General features: G+C 38.9%; 1 protein-coding gene across 1 annotated transcript in view; it reads right to left on the reverse strand.

Moving 5' to 3' along the window:
- Positions 1 to 22534, reverse strand: part of VWA8 (von Willebrand factor A domain containing 8) — a gene marked incomplete at its 5' end in the record, with an annotated part of 367871 nt that extends 345337 nt beyond the window's left edge. Inside the window, 2 exons of the mRNA XM_082676017.1 lie at positions 4197 to 4274; positions 22372 to 22534. Coding sequence (XP_082532143.1) covers positions 4197 to 4274; positions 22372 to 22534 — 241 coding nt within the window. The remainder of the gene's footprint in view (positions 1 to 4196; positions 4275 to 22371) is intronic.
- Between the last annotated feature and the right edge of the window lie 1465 nt (positions 22535 to 23999).

Genomic DNA, 23999 nt, shown 5'->3' on the forward strand with positions numbered 1-23999 from the left:
ATGATTAGGCATAACCATTAAATAATAAACATCAAAAATAAATATTCCTGACTCCCACTTCTAGTTAGCATGGCGAGAACTGCAAGAGAATTTCACTTCCAACATAATAACCAGGACAAACCAGTTAATCTACAAAAATCACAGTTTCTTAAAATCCATCATACAGCTAAGGATACAAAGAAATCTAAATGAACTAGATTATAGAAAGTAATGAGCCCTTTCAAGGAGAGAAGAGACCCACAGCTAACTTTCATCCCTGGTAGAATGGCAAGAGGAGGAAGAATCTGCCATAGATGTGTCAGGGTAAACAAGTTGAACTTTTAACAAACCTATAACGGCCATACATGGGCTGGCATGATGAGAAGTCCCAGCAACAGAGAAAATCTGCACCTACCACCAATTCTTTCCCATTCACATATTCAAGCATGAGAGATGAAAAATAAAAAGGAAAACTAGGGACTTCCCTGGCAGTCTGGTAGTTAAGACTCCATGCTTTCACTGCAGTGGGCATGGGTTCCACCCCCAGTGGAGGAACTAAGATTCTGCATGCGGGGCAGCGTGGCCAAAAAATTAGAAAAAAAAAGGAAAACCAAATGGACATGGTAGAAATGAAATATATTAACCAAAATGAATGAATCATCAGATGGGACTAAGACAACATACGAAACAGAAGAGAGAATCAATTAACTTAGTTATGGACAAGAAGTTGATGACAAAACTGATGACAGTTATTAACCCATAGATTCAAGAAGCTTAGAGAAACACAACAAAGATAAATTCAAAGTAAACTGTACCTTGGTACATCAAGCCAAACTTCTGGTGAAGAATAAAAAATAAAAAAAGAATCTTAAATGCAGATACAGAAAACAGACAAATTACAAACAGGCAAAAACAAAAATTATAGCTGACTTTTTATTAGAAACAATAGAAACCATAAGACAATAAAATGATGTCTTTAAAGTACTAAAAGAAAAAAAAATGGCATTCCATATCCAACAATAACAAAAATAATGCTTTGAAAATGAAAGCAAAATAAACACAATTTAAGACAGACAACAGATGAGAGAATGCATATCTAGCAAACATACTAAAAGAAATGCTAAAAGAAACTCTTCTTGCTAAAGGGAAATGCTTTCAGATGATGTATGCCTGAATCTGCAGAAAGGAATAAAAAGCAGTATAAAGCATTAAAATATGAATAAATATTAAAAGCTTCTAAAACTATCTTCATTTTATATCTATATATTTATTTTATTTAAAACTCTATTATTGCTTAAAGCAAAAATAACTAAATATCACTGTTTTAGCAAAAATGACAATAAATATCATAGTGTTTTAGCATATATGGAATTAAAATATATGTTGACAATAGTACAAAGGGTATGTGATGTAAATGAAAGTATAGTATATATAGCTCAACAAATATCAGGTAGGAAAACTCATACAGACCACGTTCAGACACGTCATAGTCAAATTATCAAAAGACAAAGACAAAGTATCTTGATAGCAGAAAGAAAGGTGATTCATCATGTAGAGGGGATCCTTAGTAAAATTAATAACTTCTCATCAGAAACTATGGAGGCCAGAGGCAGTAAGATGACATATTCAAAGTGCAGAAAAGAAAAAACTGTCAACCAAGAATTCTTCAAACAATAAAGGTGAAATTAAGAAATTTTCAGACAAATAAAAACTGAGAATTCATCTCTAGCAGATCTGCCCTATAAAAAATACTAAAGAGTGTCCTTCTTTCAGGCCGAAATAAAAGCACACTAGACAGTAACTAAAATCCACACAATAGCATTCCAGTAAAGGTAACTGGAATATATGTAAATGTAAAAAATATATGTAAATGTAAAAACAATATAAACATATTTTTGTTTGTAACTCTTTTCTTCTATCTGATTTAAAAGACAATTTCATAAAATGATAATTATAAAATTGTGTCACTAGATTTTTAATATATAAAGCTATAATTTGTATGACAATAATAGTACAAAGAAAGTAGAAGGGAACAGAGCTATACTGGAACAAAGTTTTTATATACTATTGAAATTAAGTTAGTATTAATATGAACAAGTTTGTTTTAAGTTAAACTGTTAATTATAACCCCTAGAGTTACCACTAAGAAAATAACTCAGGGGACTTCCCTGGCGGTCCAGTGGTTAAGACGCTGCACTTCCACTGCAGGGGGCATGGGTTCAATTCCTGGTCGGGGAACTAAGATCCTGCATGAGCGTGGCATGGCCAAAAAAAAAAAAAAAAAAGCCAACAGAAAAAACCTCAAAAAAAATACAGTAAAAGAAAAGTGGGACAGAGTGGAGAGGACAGATCGCAGAGCCATTTAGGAGGTAGAGTCAATGGAAATTTGTATTGGATGAAAGTGAGATATTCTCCCTCAAGGAGCGCATTGTCTACTGAAAGAATCTGAAGAGTGAACAAAAAAATATTTTATATTGTGCCCAATGACTGGTACATAGAACAGGGGAAGTACAGTGACAGGAGATGAGGCTGAGACTAGATCATTAAAGGTAAGGATTGACCTTTGTTCCTAAGGTATTAGAGTGCTTTAAGGAATTTTGAGAAAAGAATTGACATGATTTTGAGCAAAGAAGTGATTGTGAGTCATTAGAGAAATTCAAATCAAAACAATAATGAGATACCACTGCATACCCATGAAGATGGCTACAATAAAAAGGACAGACAGTAATAAGTGTTGAAGATATCGAGAAACTGGAACCCTCATACATTGCTTGTGGGAATGTAAAATGGTACAGCCTCTTTGGAAAACAGTTTGATAATTCCTGGAAATGTTAAACAGAGTTACCATATAACCTAGCAATTCTACTCCTAGGCACATATCCAAGAAAACTGAAAACATATGTCTGTATAAAAACTTGTATATGAACATTTATAGCAACATTATTCATAATATCCCCAAACCGATGAATGAATAAACAAAAAGTGGTATATCCATACAACTGAACACTACTCAGCCATAAAAAGGAATGAAGCACTGATACATGCTACAACATGAATGAACCTTGAAAACATTATAAGTGAAATAAGCCAAACACAAAGGCCACATATTATCCCATTTATATGAAATGTTAAGAATAGGCAAATCCAAAGAAACAGAAAGTATATTAATGATTGTCAAAGGCTAGAGGGGCAGCAGGGGGAAGAGGAGGAGGAGGAAACCGGGAGTGACTGTTAATGAGTGTGAGGTTTCTTTTTGACTTGATGAAAAATGGTCTAAAGTTAGATAGTGGCACGGTTACACAACTCTGTGAATATGCTAAAAACCACTGAGTTGTACACTTTAAAAAGGTGAATTTTATGGTATATGAATTGTATTTCAATAGAGCTGTTATAAAACAAAAACCATGATGAGTGACCATTTCACACCTTGTAGAATGAGTAAAATCTAAAAGACTAGAAATACCAAGGATGGCAAGGTTGGCAAGGATGTGGAACACTGCTGTTGGTCAAAGGGTAAAATAGTACAACTACTTTGGAGAACTTTTTGGCAGTGTTTAGTAAAGTTAAACAGGCATCCACCCTATGACACATCAACTCCTAGTTATTTATTTAAGATAAGTGAAAACTTATGACTACAAGACCTCTACAGGAATGTTCACAGTACCTTTTTCATAAAAGTCCAAAAATGGAAACCATCCAACTGTCCATCAACAAAAGAACAAATAAATTATGGTATATTTATACAATAGAATATTACTCAGCAGTTAAAAGCAAGCTGATTGGTACAGGAATATGGATGAATCTCAAAATTATTCTCGGTGGAAAGAAACCAAATACACACACACAAAAAAAACTATACTATATGATTCTATTTATAGAAAGCTGAAGAACGAATTAGATTAGCAAAACTAATCTACCATCGTAGAAAATAGAACAGTGGCTTCCAGAACAGGAGAGCAGGAGAGCAGGAGAGCAGGGAAGGGGGCACAAGAGAACATTCAGACGTGATGAAAGCAATCTTGGTGGTTATACACATTTATAAAATTGTCAAAATTAATCAAAAGGAATACTTAAGGTCTGTGCATTTTATTAAGTGTAAAGTTTATTTCAGTTGAAACAGAAACAGCAATATGTGGAAAAATAAATATTTTACTGAAATATTCATGGATGAAGTGAAACAAAGTGATAAATTCATAAAATAAATGATTAGTTCTTACAGTAGTTCTGTGGCACAAGTTCCGGGCTCTTAGGCGTTTTCAACTTGTAAGATACATCTCCAATATTAACTGTATCACCTAAAAAGAGAATACAGAAACACAACCATTAAAAGAGACAAGAAAACAACACACTATGGCTTTTGCAACAGTGATTCTCCTGACCTACAGAGAGGGATGTGTGTACCACAGATCTGTCTGTGTTGGGCATCCATAGAAACACCTGTCTATGTCAGGCACTGTGCTGTACAACTAGTATCCATAGTATAAGTTATATATATAAAGAAGAAGTGTCGGTGAAATTCACTTTTTAAATGCTATTTTAGCAAAACAGGTGAAATACTATAAAATATATTAACCAGCTTTATTTTCTCATTAATACCAATACTGATAAAGTCAACAATACAGAAGGATGCATTTTTGTTTAAGAGCGTCCAAAGCACCCATAAGGTGGTACCTTTAACATGTATGGGCAACCTTTTTACATCTTTATAGGTTCTTATTTTTACTACATACAAATTCAAGTTCTCTAGCAACATAACTCCCAAATTCAACATTTCTAGGTACATGAAAAGAGCAAAGCCCCAGTGGCATATATGCCAAGAATTCCTACATGAAACAAGCAAAACAGAGCAAAAGCTCTCAGTCACTTCTACATGGTTCTAAGTTTTTAAAGTAACATTAATTTCTGGTTGATCTTCTAAAGTGCAGGAGTGAACCAAACAATCTCTGCTTTGCTCTCTCCAACAGCAAAATAGACATATTGATCCCATCTGCAACTGGAACTTCACTTGCAAAGGGCTCAAAAACACTTAGAAAAAGTAGCTGTGTAAAACACATCTTTCAACACTGCCAGTTTTGAGCTAGTGAGGTATCCTGGAGAACAAGGCCTTAAATCATGGTACTAACAACAGCCAACACTTGTTGAATGATTACTATCTTCTAAGTCCTTTACACATTCCCCAAATATGTGAGACAGAGACTTTATAAATGAGGAAATTTGTAAATCTATGGAAAAAAAAGTTTTTATAGATGAAGAAATATATTACAGGTATGTGGTAAATTAAGAGATAAGTAGAAACATTGTACAAAACACAGGTATAATTTCTAATACACAATGCACATACATTTAGAGTGTGAATCAAAGGAATTTTCCTCTGAATTAGTCTAGACATCAGCTAATACTTACTGAGTACCAGCTATTTGGCAAATACTATTATAGACATATTTATGTTATTTCATTTAATCTTGACTCTAAGTAACCCATGGTTCCTGTGAGCTATTTTAGAGAACTACTGTAACAGAAACTCCATCTCAAACTAGGTTAGTATGAGGACACTGGGGTTTTTGTTACAGCGGTTCTATGAAATACCTCACAGGAAGCATGAACCCATCATGAAGAGACCTAGGCTCAGAAACTAGTCCACAATATGTTAGGGAAGGCAACAGGAAGCACAGTCAAAGTCACACCCCAGGATAAACTCACTGAGATACCACCCCAGGCACCCTTAGATCCATACTGTGGGACAACACAGTCAGAGGACAACTTTTTCCCCCATTTTATTTTGATATTTCTCAAACCTGTAGGGAAGTTGGAAAAACACTACCTTAAGATGCAAAAGTCATGATTCTTCATCCTTAAAGTCTTCAGATATATCTTCTAATAAAAAGGGCACTGCCATAAATAAACTGTTCCTGCAGCTTTTGCACAACTCCCTCATGACTCGAAGTCATGGGCAGGAACATTGAACTGGCCAAGCCTACGTCATTAGCCACAGCTTGGCTGCCACGGTACAGTTAGCAGGAAGAGTTAACCACCATGATATCTGGAGTGGAGTCAGAGCCCCGCATCCAATCACGACTCACTCCACAGGGATTCCACCTCTCTCTCTCCCCCTCTCCTTGCCCTCTCACCTTGTCTCTTTTCCTCCTACCTCATTATGACTCAAGTCTTCTTCGCCTTTTCTTCCTCTCCTCCTCAACTTCCGTTCCCTGGGTGCGGAGGCCCGGTTCTAGCCTCTTTTCTTTTCTATCTATAACCTCTCCTTGATAAGCTCATCTAGGCTTATGCCCTTAAGTGCAACTAATATGTTGCTTGCTCCCAAATTTATATCTCTAATCCAGACCACAGAACTCGAAGCATGGATTCCAACAGACTCTGAGGCGCCTAATAGTCGGCTTCAAGTTGACATATTCAAAACTGAACTTCTGGGCTTCCCTGGTGGCGCAGTGGTTGAGAGTCCGCCTGCCGATGCAGGGGACACGGGTTCATGCCCCGGTCCGAGAAGATCCCACATACCGCGGAGCGGCTGGGCCCGTGAGCCATGGCCGCTGAGCCTGCGCGTCCGGAGCCTGTGCTCCGCAACGGGAGAGGCCACAACAATGAGAGGCCCGCGTACAGCAAAAAAAAAAAAAAAAAAAAAACTGAACTTCTGAACTGTGTGTGTTCCACCCACAGTATTCCCCAATTCTACTAATGGGAACTTAATCCTTCCAGCTTCTCAAACCAGAAATCTTGCAGCCATTCTTAACTTTTCTCTCCCACCCCCCATCAGAAAATTGTAGCGACTCTGTCATTAATATATATGTAGTATTACCCACTTCCCTCTACATCCTCTACCACCACAATGCTGACCCAAGCCAGGTAGGGATTTACTACTTAAATTCATTTTCTCATTTAAACAGCATTACCTCTCACTCCCTTACAGATCTCCTGTCTCAACCCTGGCACCCTACAGTTAATTCTCAACAGAGTAGCCACAGTGATCATAAGAAAATAGGAATCAAGTAATGCCAGTCCTCTGCTCAACCCCCATCTTTGCAGTGGGCTAAAAGGCTATGTCTGATCTGGCACCCCATTTCCCTTCTGAGCTCATCTCCTACTAGTGTCCTCCTCACTTATTCTACTCCAGCCACGTGGGTCTCTTCGCTACTCCTTGAGCATGTCAGACATATACTCATTACAGGCTTTCGCACTGGATTTTCCTACTAACTGAAATGCTTTTCCTAAATATATCCATTATCCATCAGGAGCCCAGCAAGAAACTGGTAGTCCATTCAAAATGAATAACTGAGGAGAGAATAATAAAGGAACCATTTATGAAGGTATGGGCAGAGTTTGGGAAAACCAGCAAGGACGGTCCAGTACCCTGGGACTAGCAATAACAGAAAGCCATTACCACCACTGACACAAGCCTGAAGGGGCCAGGGGAGAGCAAGGAGAGAGAGTGAGTGTATTTAGAATAACTCCTGAAAGGAGCTGTGACCCTTTGTGGGGGAAGACAGCAAACCTAAGGTGGTGACTGGCAAAGAGGGAGCTGGGGAATAAACATGAAGCAAAAACTGACAGAACTGAAAGGAGGAAGAGAAAAATTCAAAATCATATATGCATATTTTACTATATCTCTCTCAGTAAGTGATGGAAGAGCAGAAAAAAAAAGAAGGATATAGAAGTAAAAACAATCAGTTCTTGGCCTTTTGGCTAAGACCAAGTATAGAAGTAAAGATCTGAAAACCTTATTAACCACTTAACCTAAATGACCTTTATAGAACACTACACCCAACAATGGTAGAATGCATATTCTTTTTAAATGCACATGAAATATTCATCAAACTAGATCTTTGGCTGCACCATAATGCAAGTCTTAATAAATTTCAAAGGACTAAAATCATACAAAGTATGCTTTCTGATCAAAATGGAATTCAACTAGAACTTAGCACCAAATAGATAACTGGCAAATCTCTAAACATTTGGAAATCAAGAAACAGGCTTCCAAAAAACCCAAAGAAGAAATCACAATGGAAACTGGACTCATTAAGAAACAGGGCAGTGATCAATTAGCCATTTGTAGGCAAAGAGGAAAAAGACATTCATAGGGGTTAGACATTTGCCCTCCCTGCCTCAAATGCTCATGTTCTTGGCCATCTGCGGTTACCATGCTACACTTGACTAGTCATCTAATCCACACCCATAGCCCACATCTGACCTCTGTACAATGAAAGTCTTCTATGTCTACTTTGGCTCAGATCTCTCTCCCGAGTTCAATATCTCTCAGTAGCCTGTTGGACACTATGGTATTCCAGAGGCACCTCAAATTTAACATGAGAAACACGGAACTCTGTATTCTCTGTGTGTGTTGTCCAACCAGCTCTACCTCTTGTATTCTTATCTCAGGAACCGATGATTTATTCCCTGACCTAGAAGCCCTTCCACATCTCTCACACTTTTCCTTCACACAAGTACTCCTCAGATATCTTCATCTCCCCACTGAATCTACCCTAACTTTCCCTTTTGCACCATCTCCACCTCACTCAAGAACTAATCACTCCATTCCTGTCCTTCTGCACAGTATCTGGCTCATCCTTCTGTAATAGCATTTCTCACACTGTACAACTATTGATTATGGCTCCTTTACATTAAGCGTCTTTAAATTAGGGTACACAAGGACTTTCCAAGGGGATAGAGCGTAACAGTCTGAAGGGGATCCGTTTTCAGATCTTCACTTCCATGTGTTCTTCCCTAACATTGACCTGACTGAGAATGGCCCTACAGGCTCTCCATCCCCACGGGTCTTTTCAGGAGCCCTTCTCTCACTTAGTTTACTACTACAGTGAACGGTGCGTTGCTCCAGGGGACCAAACAAAGGGGCATATTTAATTATGGCTGAGGAGAAGCCTGCTTTCAGAAGTATTCAAATCAACATAAACCTGCCTAGGAATACTCTTTCCGTCTCATATAGCTCTACTAAAAGTGAAGAGTAGCTTTAGAACTGACCAGAGTAGTTTGGCCTGTGTTGGCCTGTGTCAGATACAGTATATTGCAGAGTGAGGAAGTGTGAGTGAGTATTGTCAAAAAATCCAAGATGGGAGAGCTCAGAGAGCAAAGCAAAGAAAGCTTCGAAAACTGGCTTTTCACAACCTTAAAGGTAAGCTACTTTTTCAGCTTTTCTCAATTCTTATCTTGAGAACATGCTATTCATAGAAAAAAAAAAAAAGGCACCTCTGAACATCTGAAGCAGTACACATTATTAATCCTGATTCATTTTAATGTAACTGAAATAGGTTTCAGCACTACCAAATTTTTCACAATACACTGGATAAAAAGAACAGAGAAAAGTTTTAAATGTTCCCGATCAGATGTGTATCTTTCATAAAGGTAGACAAAAAGTTATTCTCAAACATCATCATAAAATATTCATTCCAATATAGTCATTCCTCATCTTATAAAATGCTATTTTCTAACTCTTATAATGAAAATGTTATATACTAGCTTCTGAACCAAATAGTGTTCTGTTCCACTAAATACAAAGTCAAAGATTGATCATGAGGTCTAAAGAAACGGATGAATTTATTACTGATTGTTATACATGATTTCTATTTAATTGTTCTCTAAGGCCCATAAACAAAGTTCATTGCACATTTAATAAAAAAAACATGGGCTTCCCTGGTGGCGCAGTGGTTGAGAGTCCGCCTGCCGATGCAGGGGATACGGGTTCGTGCCCCGGTCCGGGAAGATCCCACATGCCGCGGAGCGGCTGGGCCCGTGAGCCATGGCCGCCGAGCTTGCGCGTCCGGAGCCTGTGCTCCGCAAGGGGAGAGGCCATAGCAGTGAGAGGCCCGCGTACCAAAAAAAAAACAAAAAAAAAAAAAAAAAAAACATGACTTCTGCCACAGTCCTCTTTATATAAATAATTTTAACCATATTATATTACTTTACTATACATTAAAGAGCAAAACTATATTATCATATATTATGAAATAAACAACTTAAATATGTAACCACGAGATTCCTTTATTCTTGGTTTTACTGCCTTTAGTAATCTAGCCTTCAAAATGTGTCCCATTTATTTTTCAGTGGTTTTTATAACATTTCTTAAAATATACATGAACACATTTATTTGAATTGAAAGGGAAAAATACTTTTTCTGTCAGAAAGTCTAATTTGGCTGATCGGATTGACAGGACAGACTACCTTTGTTAATTATGAAAACTAAGAATTTGACAGAAAGTATTTAAACATGTGATAAAGTAAAAGCGTTTTCACCAAAAAATATTGTGCTGGCAAAGGTATGTCGAATGAAAGTTTTATTTTAACAACTCTTTCTGAGTACATTAGAATAAAAAAGCAGCCTCTACGTGAGAAAATAACCATAGCCATTTGATAAATTTTCGTGAAGCCTTTTCAGTGCACTTCCCAGATATTCAGGCAGAATGATTCTATTGGCTGGGTCAGTGACTTTACTTGCAAGTCAAGTGGTTTCCAATTCTTTGCCATGAACAAAATGAAAAGGCTATAATCAAGTTGCCAGTTTATAGATCATTAAAAATATCATTTCTGATAATAAATCAACATATTTTTGACTTAGAAAGTCTGCAAAAAATTGAGTGATATTGCTATATCAAAATTCTTTATATTTCAGCAATAAAACTAGGGAATATTCATTACAGTAATTTATAGTCAACTGGAAAAAAGTGCTACTCATGTTATTAATAGGTATGTTTCCACAAAATTTTAGTTTCTAAGAAAATTTGAAACATATTGATTTCTTTTGAACAACTGTGCTCTAATAATTATAATGATAGAAACATTTTAACATTTAGACATTTTTCATTGCAGAAAAATATGATAAAGATAAAACTTTCAAGAATAAGAATATATTAAGATAAAATTATGAGTAAGTGTAATTACAATACAAATCAAGGAAATAAAGAAATAACATACACTTTCTGACAGTTAAGGATGAGCTTTTTATCTATTTTCAAAAAGAGGTGGTAGCTAACAATCACTAGGATATTCTGATTCCATTTGTGAACCAATACTGCCTGCCATATCAGTAAACAAAGGACATTGCAGCCATCGAGCCACCACGTTACAGCCACCCCGAAGGTGAGCCCTGAGGGAGCTCAGGATGGAAACAAAATGCCCTCCCGGACAGTGCACCCTGAGGAGACTTGGGATAAGAAAGCACAGGGTACTGGCCCTAAATATCTAAGTGCATTTCAAAGGAATGATTTCAATGAGCCCAGACTTTGTATCTTCTCATACATAGAAAAGCGCTAAATTCCTTAACTTGAGATATCTGATTTTCTTTAATTAACAGTAATCTTTTGATGTTCCAACTACCTGGTCTTTATTGAAAAAACTCCTATATATCCTGGTTCCCCCCTTGCCTCTTCGATGAAGCAGTCCCGGGTTATCTGAGATCCTGTGTTCCAGGCTTGAAGTCTTCAAACTGTCCACCGAATTAAACATAACTCAACTTCTAGGTTGTACATTTTTTTCAGTTGACAGTTTTGGCAACCAATTACGAAGGGACCCAGAGCATACTTCTCTCCTTTGCCTAAACTCTACAAGGATCCAGAACCTTGATACCAGAAGAGGCCTCTTGTGCCCATCCGCCTCCTCAGAGTCCAGACAAATCTGGGTCTCCCCTGGCTCTAGGATCTCCTGTTAACAGCTGATGATCCTGAGTTTCATTTGGCGGTATCTAACAGGTACCTGGCTTCCCAACTGAAAGACATTAGGGAGTGACCCCCCTAATCTAAAGCTATTAGGGTAACAGGGAAGAGCCAAATCTGACTATATGTTGAATCTATTGCTTTTACTTTAACCTTTGCTTTCCGCTGCTTTTGTTCACTAAAAGGATGCTGTCTATACGCAATGGACTGCCTCAGGGAACCCTGCCCCTCTGCCGGAATGTTAAACCCAAAGTGCCTTTGTACATCCTGACCCTGTCCACCTGCGGATGGCTGCAAGAAAGAAGAAATTAACACATCCCCTCCCCAAGGCTGGCCATTCCAGGGGACAGCTGCAAATCTTATGGCCTTTTTACATTATTTCCTCGTCTCCTCCCCCTCTCTGTTGTATAAAAGAAACTGGCATCCAAACCCCGATAAGATGGTTTTTCGGAGACATTAGTCTGCCATCTTCTCGGTCTGCCGGCTTTCTGAATAAAGTCGTTATTCCTTGCCTCAACACCTGTCTCCGATTTATTGGCCTGTTATGCAGCGAGCAGAGTGAGCTTGGACTCAGTAACATTAGGGGAGCCTGGCTGAAAAACACTGGGAGACCCCCCTAATTGGAAGACATTAGGGGAACCTGGGATTTGCTCAGTAAAGGAAACCAAGAAGTCTGGGCTGAGAGGTTGGGGAGGAGGCTGACCTGACATCTTTAAAGGGGCATCAGAAAGCCAACCTCCAACTAATACGCCAGCCAGATCACACTTGCAAGTACCTAAATTATACTAAAAGAGATCTCAACCTTAAATGGCCAAGTTGGGCTAATTTGTGTGTGTGTGTGTGTGTGTGTGTGTGTGCGTGCGTGTGTGTGTATGCAGTTAAGTTAAAAAGTTTGACAAAATATCTTCTCAGAATTCTGACCTTAAACAAAAGCCTTGTAGAGGGAACTGGCATTTCTCTTCCCGTGTCTTTGAGATGTCCATCAAATTTAAACATGTAATTAAAGCTAATTGAAATAATAACGTAAACATTTCAGTATACAGTAGGAAAGTAGAATGTGTGTTTTTCTGTAAATAAGATATTAGAAATGGAATTGCATTTTATTAAGGGAAAAGAAAGTAAGCTTATCTTAGAGCTGGTTCTTTCTGGATGGAAAAAATAAGGGCCAAACTAATATGGATACAGAAAGTAATGGAAGGTTTGTGGATGGTCAGGATTGGCTAGGTTTAGATTAAAGTTAATTAAGTAAGTGAATTTTGTTGTTAAAAGTAAGCTGGTGCAAGACTAGATTTAATTTTCTCTCTCCAAATTCTTGATGGTTTATTGCAACCAGATTACAACTAGTTACACTAATCATTGTTTTAATTTGTTCTTTGTTTCTAAACTGTTTATGCTTTGTGTCTCCCTGCTACACTACGACTGCCAACGTTACCAGCTCTATTACTTACATCCTGTCTATTTTATAAGATTCTTGTCTCTTACATTACCCAATGTGTAACCAGGCCTCCAACAAAATTGATAATGGCTAAACATCTTGAGGAATTAGATCACATTTATAACTCTACATAGAATAACTGTAATAGTGTAATTCTAGGTATGTGAAGAAGCAACAAGAGAAAATATCTCCTGGATCATAACAGACTAGTAAGACAGAGGATCCGGAGAATTTTAAATTATCAACAGGGCCTAATCCAGAAAGTAGCACCTGGAGCTGCATACCAACAAGAATCTTTGCCTGACCCAGGAATAAGAATTCCTAGCAACATGGGAAAAAACTGGTCATGAAACGTCTTCCAAACATTGGTCAAATTTGGGCCAGAGAGACCATGAACTAAAATACTGGCTGCCACAATTTGTATGGAAACACAAAAGACCCCGAATAGCCAAAGCAATCTTGATAATGAAAAACGGAGCTGGAGGAATAAGGCTCCCTGACTTCAGACTATACTGCAAAGCTACAGTAATCAAGACAGTATGGTACTGGCACAAAAACAGAAAGATAGATCAATGGAACAGGATAGAAAGCCCAAAGATAAACCCACACACGTATGGTCACCTTATCTTTGGTAAAGGAGGCAGGAATGTACAGTGGAGAAAGGACAGCCTCTTCAATAAGTGGTGCTGGGAAAACTGGACAGGTACATGTAAAAGTATGAGATTAGATCACTCCCTAACACCATACACAAAAATAAGCTCAAAATGGATTAAACACCTAAATGTAAGGCCAGAAACTATCAAACTCTTAGAGGAAAACACAGGCAGAACACTCTATGACATAAATCACAGCAAGATCCTTTTTGACCCACCTCCTAGAGAAATGGAAATAAAAACAAAAATAAACAAATGGGACCTAATGAAACTTCAGAGCTTCTGCACAGCAAAGGAAACCATAAACAAGACCAAAAGACAACCCTCAGAATGGGAGAAAATATTTGCAAATGAAGCAACTGACAGAGGATTAATTTCCAAAATTTACAAGCAGCTCATGCAGCTCAATAACAAAAAAACAAACAACCCAATCCAAAAATGAGCAGAAGACCTAAATAGACATTTCTCCAAAGAAGATATACAGACTGTCAACAAACACATGAACGAATGCTCAACATCATTAATCATTAGAGAAATGCAAATCAAAACTACAATGAGATATCATCTCACACCAGTCAGAATGGCCATCATCAAAAAATCTAGAAACAATAAATGCTGGAGAGGGTGTGGAGAAAAGGGGACACTCTTGCACTGCTGGTGGGAATGTGAATTGGTACAGCCACTATGGAGAACAGTATGGAGGTTCCTTAAAAAACTACAAATAGAACTACCATATGACCCAGCAATCCCACTACTGGGCATATACCCTGAGAAAACCAAAATTCAAAAAGAGTCACGTACCAAAATTCAAAGAGTCACGTACCAAAATGTTCATTGTAGCTCTATTTACAATGGCCCGGAGATGGAAACAACCTAAGTGCCCATCATCAGATGAATGGATAAAGAAGATGTGGCACATATATACAATGGAATATTACTCAGCCATAAAAAGAAACGAAATTGAGCTATTTGTAATGAGGTGGATAGACCTAGAGTCTGTCATACAGAGTGAAGTAAGTCAGAAAGAGAAAGACAAATACCGTATGCTTACACATATATATGGAATTTAAGAAAAAAAAATGTCAAGAAGAACCTAGGGGTAAGACAGGAATAAAGACACAGACCTACAGGAGAACGGACTTGAGGATATGGGGAGGGGGAAGGGTGAGCTGTGACAGGGCGAGAGAGAGGCATGGACATATACACAGTAACAAACGTAAGGTAGATAGCTAGTGGGAAGCAGCCGCATGGCACAGGGATATCGGCTCGGTGCTTTGTGACCGCCTGGAGGGGTGGGATAGGGAGGGTGGGAGGGAGGGAGATGCAAGAGGGAAGAGATATGGGAACATATGTATATGTATAACTGATTCACTTTGTTACAAAGCAGAAACTAACACACCATTGTAAAGCAATTATACCCCAATAAAGATGTTAAAAAAAATAAAATAAAATACTGGCTGCCATATTAATAAACAAAGGATGTTGCAGCCATCAAGCCACCACATTACAGTCACCCCTAAGGTGAGCCCTGAGGGAGCTCAGGATGGAAACAAAATGCCACCCCTGACAGTGCACCCTGAGGAGACTTGGGATTAGAAAGCACAGGGTACTGGCCCCAAATACCTGAGAGGCATATCAAAGGAATGATTTCAATGAACCCAGACTTTGCACATTCCCATACATAGAAAAGTGCTAAATTCCTTGAGATAAATCTGGTTTTCTTTAATTAACAGTAATCTTTTGATGTTCCAACTACCTGGTCTTTATTGCAAAATCTCCCACCCCCGCCCTTGCCTCTTTGGAGCAGTCTCTCAGAGTTATCTGAGATGATGTGTCCTGGGCTTGAAGTTCTCAGAAAGTTCACCAAATAAAACATAACTCTCAACTTATAGGTTGTGCATTTTTTTCAGATGACACATTTAAAAGATACATTTTAAAGAGTATTGTAACAATTTTTGTGTCAAATGTCAATATTTACAACAGAGACAACATGCTCTTCAACTATTCATACTTATTAGGGAAATTTCTAGATATCAACCTAAAAATGTATAAAGGGATATATATTTGCAAAACCCTTTTAGGATATAAGTGAGAAAAATGTTTTAAGACCACTGTTCAGTCCATAAGACTATAGCATTTTGTTGGTCAAGTCTATGTTTTAATCACCTTTGTATTCCCAGTGCCAAAAATAATACCTCAAACCAAGCAGGTATTCAATAGTGAATATATGAATGAATGATTCCACTTTCTGATTAGATATTGTTTTCTTAATTAAGTATTGTTTTAAGCCCTGGTTCACTTTAATTAGATACTGTTTTCTTAATTAAGTATTGTTTCAACCCCCTGTTTTCTGTATTCTTTGAGAACAGCCCATCTTCCAACATGCTCAGAAATCAAGTTATTAAAAAAAAAAAAAAACTGAACCAAAAATGTAAAATAAAGAGAAAAGAAATCAAGTCATTTATTTGTAAAGGATTCATATAAGTGAAATAGTGTAAGTATTAATCTAAAGGAGAATGGCAATACTTATACAACAGGTAATACAATTTAGGCAAAAGAAACTAACGTATGCCTCTCTTCAAATAAACCAAATAAATACTTTGGTCAAGTGCAATCATTTTTTAAAAAGATTTTAGTTAATAATATAAGATACTCATAATGGAAATTGTTAGAATAACTAAGAATGAGTTAACAAAAAGTACAAATTGTTATAGAGTAAGCTGCTTAACATTTAATTACATTTATTATTACAAATAATGCAAAAAAGCAAGCACACATAACTCATAACGGATTAACCTAAATCCGTGTACAGTACACAAACTGTCACATAACTACTACTACCAATAAATTATGTATTTTATTCAAGCATGGAAAATATGGACTTGAAAATTAAAAACCCTGAAAAGAATCGAAGAGTTTCCAAACGAAATCAAATTTAAGGCCATTTTTAAAGTAACAAGGCTTGATTTTATCACTTGCGATGATCTTAAGTTAAAGGGATTTTCCAAAAGTTTACAGGCAAATAATTTCTATATTCAAGATAAAAATTAATATCTTTTACATAACACTCTTGTACAAACCTGTTCGGAGATTACTCACTTGATTTTTTTTTTTTTTTTTTTTTGCGGTATGCGGGCCTCTCACTGCTGTGGCCTCTCCCGCTGCGGAGCACAGGCTCCGGACGCGCAGGCTCAGTGGCCATGGCTCACGGGCCCAGCCACTCCGCGGCATGTGGGATCCTCCCAGACCGGGGCACGAATCCGTGTGTCCTGCATCGGCAGGCGGATTTTAAACCACTGCGCCACCAGGGAAGCCCTACTCACTTGATTTTTAGTGGACAGCTGTTTTGTTTTACATGCCCATATTCTTTCCTCTTTTGACAACAGAATCCCTCTCTCCAGTGAGGAACCCACCCAATTTGGTTTAGGTAGTTTATACCACTCCTCCCAACCTTTACCCCTGCATCCAAGTGCCCAGAAATGAGTACCCTGCACAAGCCCTGCCAGAACATTCCACTCTTTGACCACAGTGGTTGTTTTAGAGATGGGCCTGTGATCCAAGCTTGGCCAATAAGATTTCTCGCCAGGATTTTTCAGAGCTCACAGGAAAAGATGTTCTGTCTTCTTCTCACATTGTGAACTGTAAGGAAGGTCAAAGTCTGGGGCTGTCAGTAAGACTGTCACTGCTACCAGCTGAAGAAAGCCTGCCAGACATTGAAACCAATACTGCAAAAAGTAGATCCAATAAAGGAAGAGTGGAGAGTGGGGGAACCATAGGGAAAGACAGAGAGAGCCCAAGCCCTACAGATGTTCTAATATCCTGCATCTAGTCCAGTCTGAAGCCATTGGACCTTCCACCTATGTGAACCAATCATATGCTTTTCTGTGCACATTTCTGTCACTTAAAACCTAATGACTGCTGACTAACACAACAATTTTTGTAAGGTAAAGGCAGGCAAAGCAAGTGTAGCTATCCCTATTTTACAAAGAAGATACATACTCAGAGAGGAATATATAACATTTTGACCCTGAGGATATTCTGAAAACAAACATTTTAATCAGAATGATACTAGCGTTCATAAATTTTCATCAAAGTTAACTTTCGAGCAAAATTAAGCCAAAAGAACTCCTTGATCAATTTTTATAGAGCACATTTTTATTTTTCTTTTATTTAAAGAATTATTTTATAGTGAGGATTTATCAATCACTTTTTTTGTCCATATAGAATTTCACCAATTATATCTTCTGCAACTCTGTTTTCCTTTGTGGCCATCAGCGTGGACTGAATACCAAAAAGATTTTGCTCTTTCTTCAATGTTTAATCAATAACAAATTTTTTAGTATATAGCTTTGTCAGAGTTTTATTTTGTATTGATAGTTTCTAATAAGACTTTAAATTTTTTATATGATTAATAATTTTTATTTAGTTCTTGGCTAACCCAGGAGAAATATGGGTATTTTCCTCAGATATTTCAAAGCTGTTCTACTGTCAAAATCTTTACCAATCTCAAAAATGCTTTTCTTAGTTACGTATTTCAGGCACATCTGTGGTAGCCCTTCTCCTAAAATGGGAGATGCTTAATGCTTAATGCCTTCTGAACTGTAAACTACAAATTAAGTTAATGAATATACACACCTTAGGACATTCGACTCTGAAATGGACTCACAATTCAATGACTTGTAGCTTTGAACTAAACCAACCAAAGAAGTTGGTTTAGGTCAGGGTTTCTCAACAGCCAGCACGACTGACATTTTGGGCCAAATGATTCTTTATTGTTAGGGGCTGTCCTGTGCATTGTAGAATGTTCAGCAGATTCACTGGCCTCCACCCACTAGATACCAGTAGCACCCCCTTCCCCCTGGTTAGGACAACCAAAAAATGTCTTCAGACACTGCCAAATGTCCCCTGGGGAACGGGAATTACCCCTGGTTAAGAACCCTTAAGTGTCACCATTGGTTTTTTTTAATACAAAACTTAGACCCAAGAGAAAACCAAATATATCAGCAATTTCCAGGCCAGTCTGCATGTTCCCAATAAATTGTCCAGCAATTTATTAGGTTACAACTGTTCTGGGATTTTACTGCTAAATTCTTTAATACACAAAAGTCACAATGTCCTCAGGGTCAAAATAGCCTGCTGCAGGTTCAAAGTAGTTAATAATTTCCCCAAAGTTCAATACCTAGTAAATACAGAGCTAAGACCTGCACACACACAGTACAGTTTTTCCCTTTACACCATATTTCTGAATTGAAGCAGGAGTTCTATATTTCCCTTCCCCAAAGTCATTAGTTCTATTATAACCCAAGGATATAATCTTAAAGTTACAAAAATACATATGGATGGATGTTTATTGCACTGTTTATATATTTAAAAATAGACAACCTGAATGTCTAAGCATGGGAAACTGGTAAAATAAATTATATGGATAAATGTATGAACTTAATGCCTATTTAAAATGACCATATATAACAATATTTATCACTATGTTAGTACATTAACAATAATGGCTAAGTGAGAATAAACTGTAAAACATACATGATTCCATTTTTTAAAGAAAAAGAAATATGTGTTTATATAAATGCATATTATATATATTTTTTACAAAAACTGATAGTAGTAACACACAAAAAAATGACAATCATGAATTTGCATGGAAAGATATTTTAGGGGATTTGTCTATATTTTTCACTACAATGAACATAGATTTCTTGTACAAAAAGTATCAATATTTTTAAATATTTCTATAAACAAACTTATACACAAAAGTCAGAAAGATAAAATAGTGAACCCCTTTAATAATAAGGGTGTAAAAGGATGGCACTCAATATGTCACAGTGGATTTATAGTTATGTTTCCAGATTTATCATTTGATCTTAATCTATGGTATATCTGAGCCTGTTTGACATCAGAATCCTACTGAACTAATTTGGCTCCTTCTGTGAAAACACTACAATAATTGTTATGAAAACTCTTTGCAGGGAATTCCCTGGCGGTCCAGTGGTTAGGACTCTGCACTCTCACTGCCAAGGGCCTGGGTTCAATCCCTGGTCGGGGAACTAAGATCCTACAAGCCGCGCAGCCGTCCAAAAAACAAACAAAAAAAAACAACTCTGCAGTAGCTAACCTCCTTGTTAACCACTTTGTTCCTAAAACCAAGAGACAATACAACCAATTGAAGTGTAAAGAGATATAAAGAATTTACAAATTATGGATGTGTAGACTACCTAATAGCAAAAGATAAAAAGCAGTGGGTTTGGGGATTTTTTTTTTTTTTAAACAAAATGACCCTCTCTTCCTTCTGCTTCTCAGGCTTTATAAAGCTCCTATCTTGAAAGCCAGCAAGGCAATTCCAGGCTCTCCTGCTCCCTCTCTGTACAAACCGGAAGATAATAAGCCACTGAATACTTCTTAGGTACAAAGAGTTGACATGCACAAAAAGGAATATAAAGATACATAAGACATACATACAGCGCAGGAGAGATAAGAATAGTATATAATTTGTATCCGTGTTGTTCTTTTTCCAAACTACTAGGAAGCAAGGTCAATTACTTGCAGAGAGGCGAGCTACTAGTCACATGTCTGAGTGCAGCTGAGAGCATCTTTCCAATCTAAACTGTAATTCATTACAGCATAATGCTATTTGTGGTTTACATTTGTCTGTGTGTGACATCTGGTTCAAAATGGGACACTTCAACCTTGAGGGCCAATGTTATGTCCCAGGGAAGCCCAGAACTTGCCTCCTGTTTACCTGGCTCACAGCTGTTCTTACTTGAGTCCAGATCTCGGGTGAGTTTTCAAAAGGTACATTTATCCACAGCCCTCATACCTTCAACCTTGAGAATCTTTGCAGTGGCAAGGCAAGTAGGGTTAACATAATTTACTCCATGTGGTGTCATGCTAAGTGACTGAGTCTAAGAAGTTAATATGTTGTTTGTAATGTGTACATGACTCTCACATTTGAAGCAAAGCCTGTACTTTGATTTGCTGGACATACCACAAATTTTGAGGCCATGTCTAATGTTTTTATAATCAACATGTATTATTCATGTATAAAGAACATTTTTCTTTTTAAAGTTCCCATGAATTAACCCTGCTCCACCAGCCTACCTAGACAGTTCTCACAGTTCAAACCTAAAAGGAACTGGTTTCATTTCTTCTAAAGCCAAGGAAACAATAAATCTCACATAGCTGAAAATAACATATACTAAGAATAATAAAGAAGCTAATTTTTATTGAACATTAATATGTGCCAGGGATTGTATAAACTAAATCCTTACCACAACCCTATCAAATATACTTTCCTTATCCTCGTTTTACAGTTAAGGAAACTGGGACACAAAATTAAGTAACCTACCCTCAAATCCCCACACCTAGACGGTGCAGAAATGGCCTCCAACTCAGACTGTTCACTCCAAATCACGAGTTATGGATTACGCTACACTTCTACCATTGACCTCTGCCTTCTAGGACAAAGGAGAAACTAACAAATAAAAAACTCAAAGACTAAAAAACAAACACCCTAGAAGCATAATAATTTATAAAGGGGCAAAATCTCAAATCACAACCCTATACAGGAAAAAGAAAAAAATTTGTTTAATGAATGAATGATGAAATGGATGGGACTTAAACTCCCTCACTTCTGACAAGGAAAATTATTGGGCTGGGGGTGCAAGAAGAACCATGAAACTAGCAATCTCAGGTGAATACCTCCTTTATTCTAAGCAATGACACTGACAAAATCTTGCCTAGAATCACTTAGCCATTCACGTGGAGCAACAATATACAACCCTTCCCTTAACCAGCACAAATGCTCTAACTCCAGCGCGCTCACACACACACACACACACACACACACACCCCTAAAACCATCTCAGATAGAGCCAAGAAATACTGAGCTTAGAAATCAGAGCTGGGAATTCCCTGGTGGTCCAGTGGTTAGGACTCTTGCGCTTTCACAGCCTAGGGTTAGCTGTGTGATCTTCTGGAAGTCACTTTTCCTTTCTGGGTCTCAATTACTTCCATTATAGAGTCAGGGGTTTTAACTAAATTAAATTGTGGTTTTCAGTTCTAAGAACTTGTGAACCTGTGAGAAATGAAAACTCCAAGTAAAACTTGGAAAAACTCGTGGATACATTTAAAACCTAACGAGGGGTTCTTTGGCGAGAACGTACGCTTCTAAGCCGCCACTGACCCTGGCTGGAACATGGCACAGACTGACTTCCAGGCCCTTGGGACTCAGAGAGCAAGGTCAAGTCCAGCTTTCAACACCCTCTGAGGGCTGCTGCATTAAGCTCTGCGTATGCTATAATCTAAGTCAGAATCCCGGGGGGCGGGGGGGGGGGGTGAAAGAAGCAGTGCGGGAAGGAGAAAGCACTATTCCAGGTCATCAGAAACCTAAGTCCAGTTCCCACGGGTTACATGAGGCTCAGAGAGTGCATACGCCTGGCCCCGCGTTACACAGCAGTTAGCGGCGAGGTGGATACTAGAACCTCCATCTCCCATCTCCTAGCTTCCGGCGCAGCGCTCCTCCCCAGTTGAAGCAGCAGGGATTGCGGGGGTGGGGGGGGGGGTGGCGCGGAGGTGCGCAGGAGCCCCGCGCGGAGCGCTGGGCGGCGAGGCGTCCCGGGGTTACCTGTGTCGGCCCCCGCCCCGGCGTGCAGCAGCTTGACCTCCGAGCGCCGCGCGTCACCGCCCGGCTGGCGCCGCACCACCTGCCCCAGGAGCAGCCTCACGCGCCGCGCAGCTGGGCCTCCGCGGCCGCCCGGGGCCCCAAGGAGCAGGAGCCGGGATTGCATGGGGCCGGGGGCGTCGCCGGGCACGGGGAGGGGGTCCGGTGCGAGCCGCGTCCCGGACGGGCGGTGTGAGACGGCGCGACGAGGGGGACAGGAAGCGGCACCGCGCCGAGTCCGCCGGAAACTCCTTCCCCCAGCGCGGCCGGCTCAGCCGTCTCGGGCCGCCCTGGCCCAGCGGGGCGAAGGGAATCGGCCCCCGCCGCGGGGCAGACAGGGCGGAGCACCTGCAGGCCTGTGGCTCCGGGGCGCGCCTCGCCCTCCTCGCCCTCACCTGCGATGGTCCCCGTGGATTCCCCAGGCAGGCCTCTAGTCGTTCCCCTGTGCTCGGGAGTTGCTTAAGGGTTTAAGGAGCATTCGACTCTCTTTGTCTTAATATATTGCGCTTTCCCTGTACACTGCTTCAAACCCTTTTCAGAACTTGAGTACGTTTTCTGAAGATTGTGGGAACTTTCACCTATCTGGATTCCTTGTACCCACACCTGTGTTTCCAATCAGTACCTGAAAGCCTTACCCTTTTAATTTATTTTTTCTACATGTTTTACTACCACATCTTAATAAATTCTAAACGGGAGTGATACACAGAAGTTGCCAAAATGTCAGAAAGGACCCAAATCAAGCACTTTTTCAGTCGTTCTGCAATGCAAGAGTTATATAATTTATGTCTTTAGTAAGAGAAAAAAGTAGGACCCTGGCTAAGGCTGCCTCCCTGGCATCCATGTCAAAAGGGGAAGCGGTCCTACCACAAAGCTAACTAAGCCTAATACAATTATACAGCATCTCCAAAATATTAGGAGTACATTGACCAAGGAAAAATGTTTCAATCAAGTTATACAAAACAAACATCAAACAAAAAGAATGCAGCAGGCTTCACTATCAGCTAAAGGCCTTGCTAATTCTCGAGCTGTTACTATGTTTAAATCTACCTTGAGTGCCTAACATGTGCATGACCCTGTGATAGGTGCTGAGAAGAAAATGGGAGACTTTAAAAGAAAGAAGCTGAGCTGGGTAAGGCTTTGTGCATCTTGCTGACGATTGGACTTAATGTGTTCAGGCTGAGACGGGCTTCTAACCTAGTTGCGGAGACAGTGAAAATAAAGGTAACTACGTTTGCATAGTGCATTACAACATGGTTTCACATATATGTTCTCATATAATCTTCACAACAACCCTCTGAGAATACTAAGGGATAATGACATAAATGTAGAATGTAACAGTTAATGAAATGCTTCTCCCACTTTGAGTGTGTCAGGCATTGTGCTGAATATTTTAATGCATTGTCTCATTTTACACAGCAACACTTTGATTGAGGTGCTATTATTATCCCCCCTTTTACAGATGAAGGAACTGAGGCTGGGAGAGTTAAGTACCTTGGCCAGGGCATCTCCATTTAATCTTACTGGAATCTAGAACATGCTTCAAACAGTGAAAGAATAATATAAGGCAATTTAGCAAAATGATTGGAATAAAC

This window comes from Grampus griseus, assembly GCF_964374135.1.
Source record: "Grampus griseus genome assembly, chromosome: 18".
Classification (NCBI taxonomy): domain Eukaryota; kingdom Metazoa; phylum Chordata; class Mammalia; order Artiodactyla; family Delphinidae; genus Grampus; species Grampus griseus.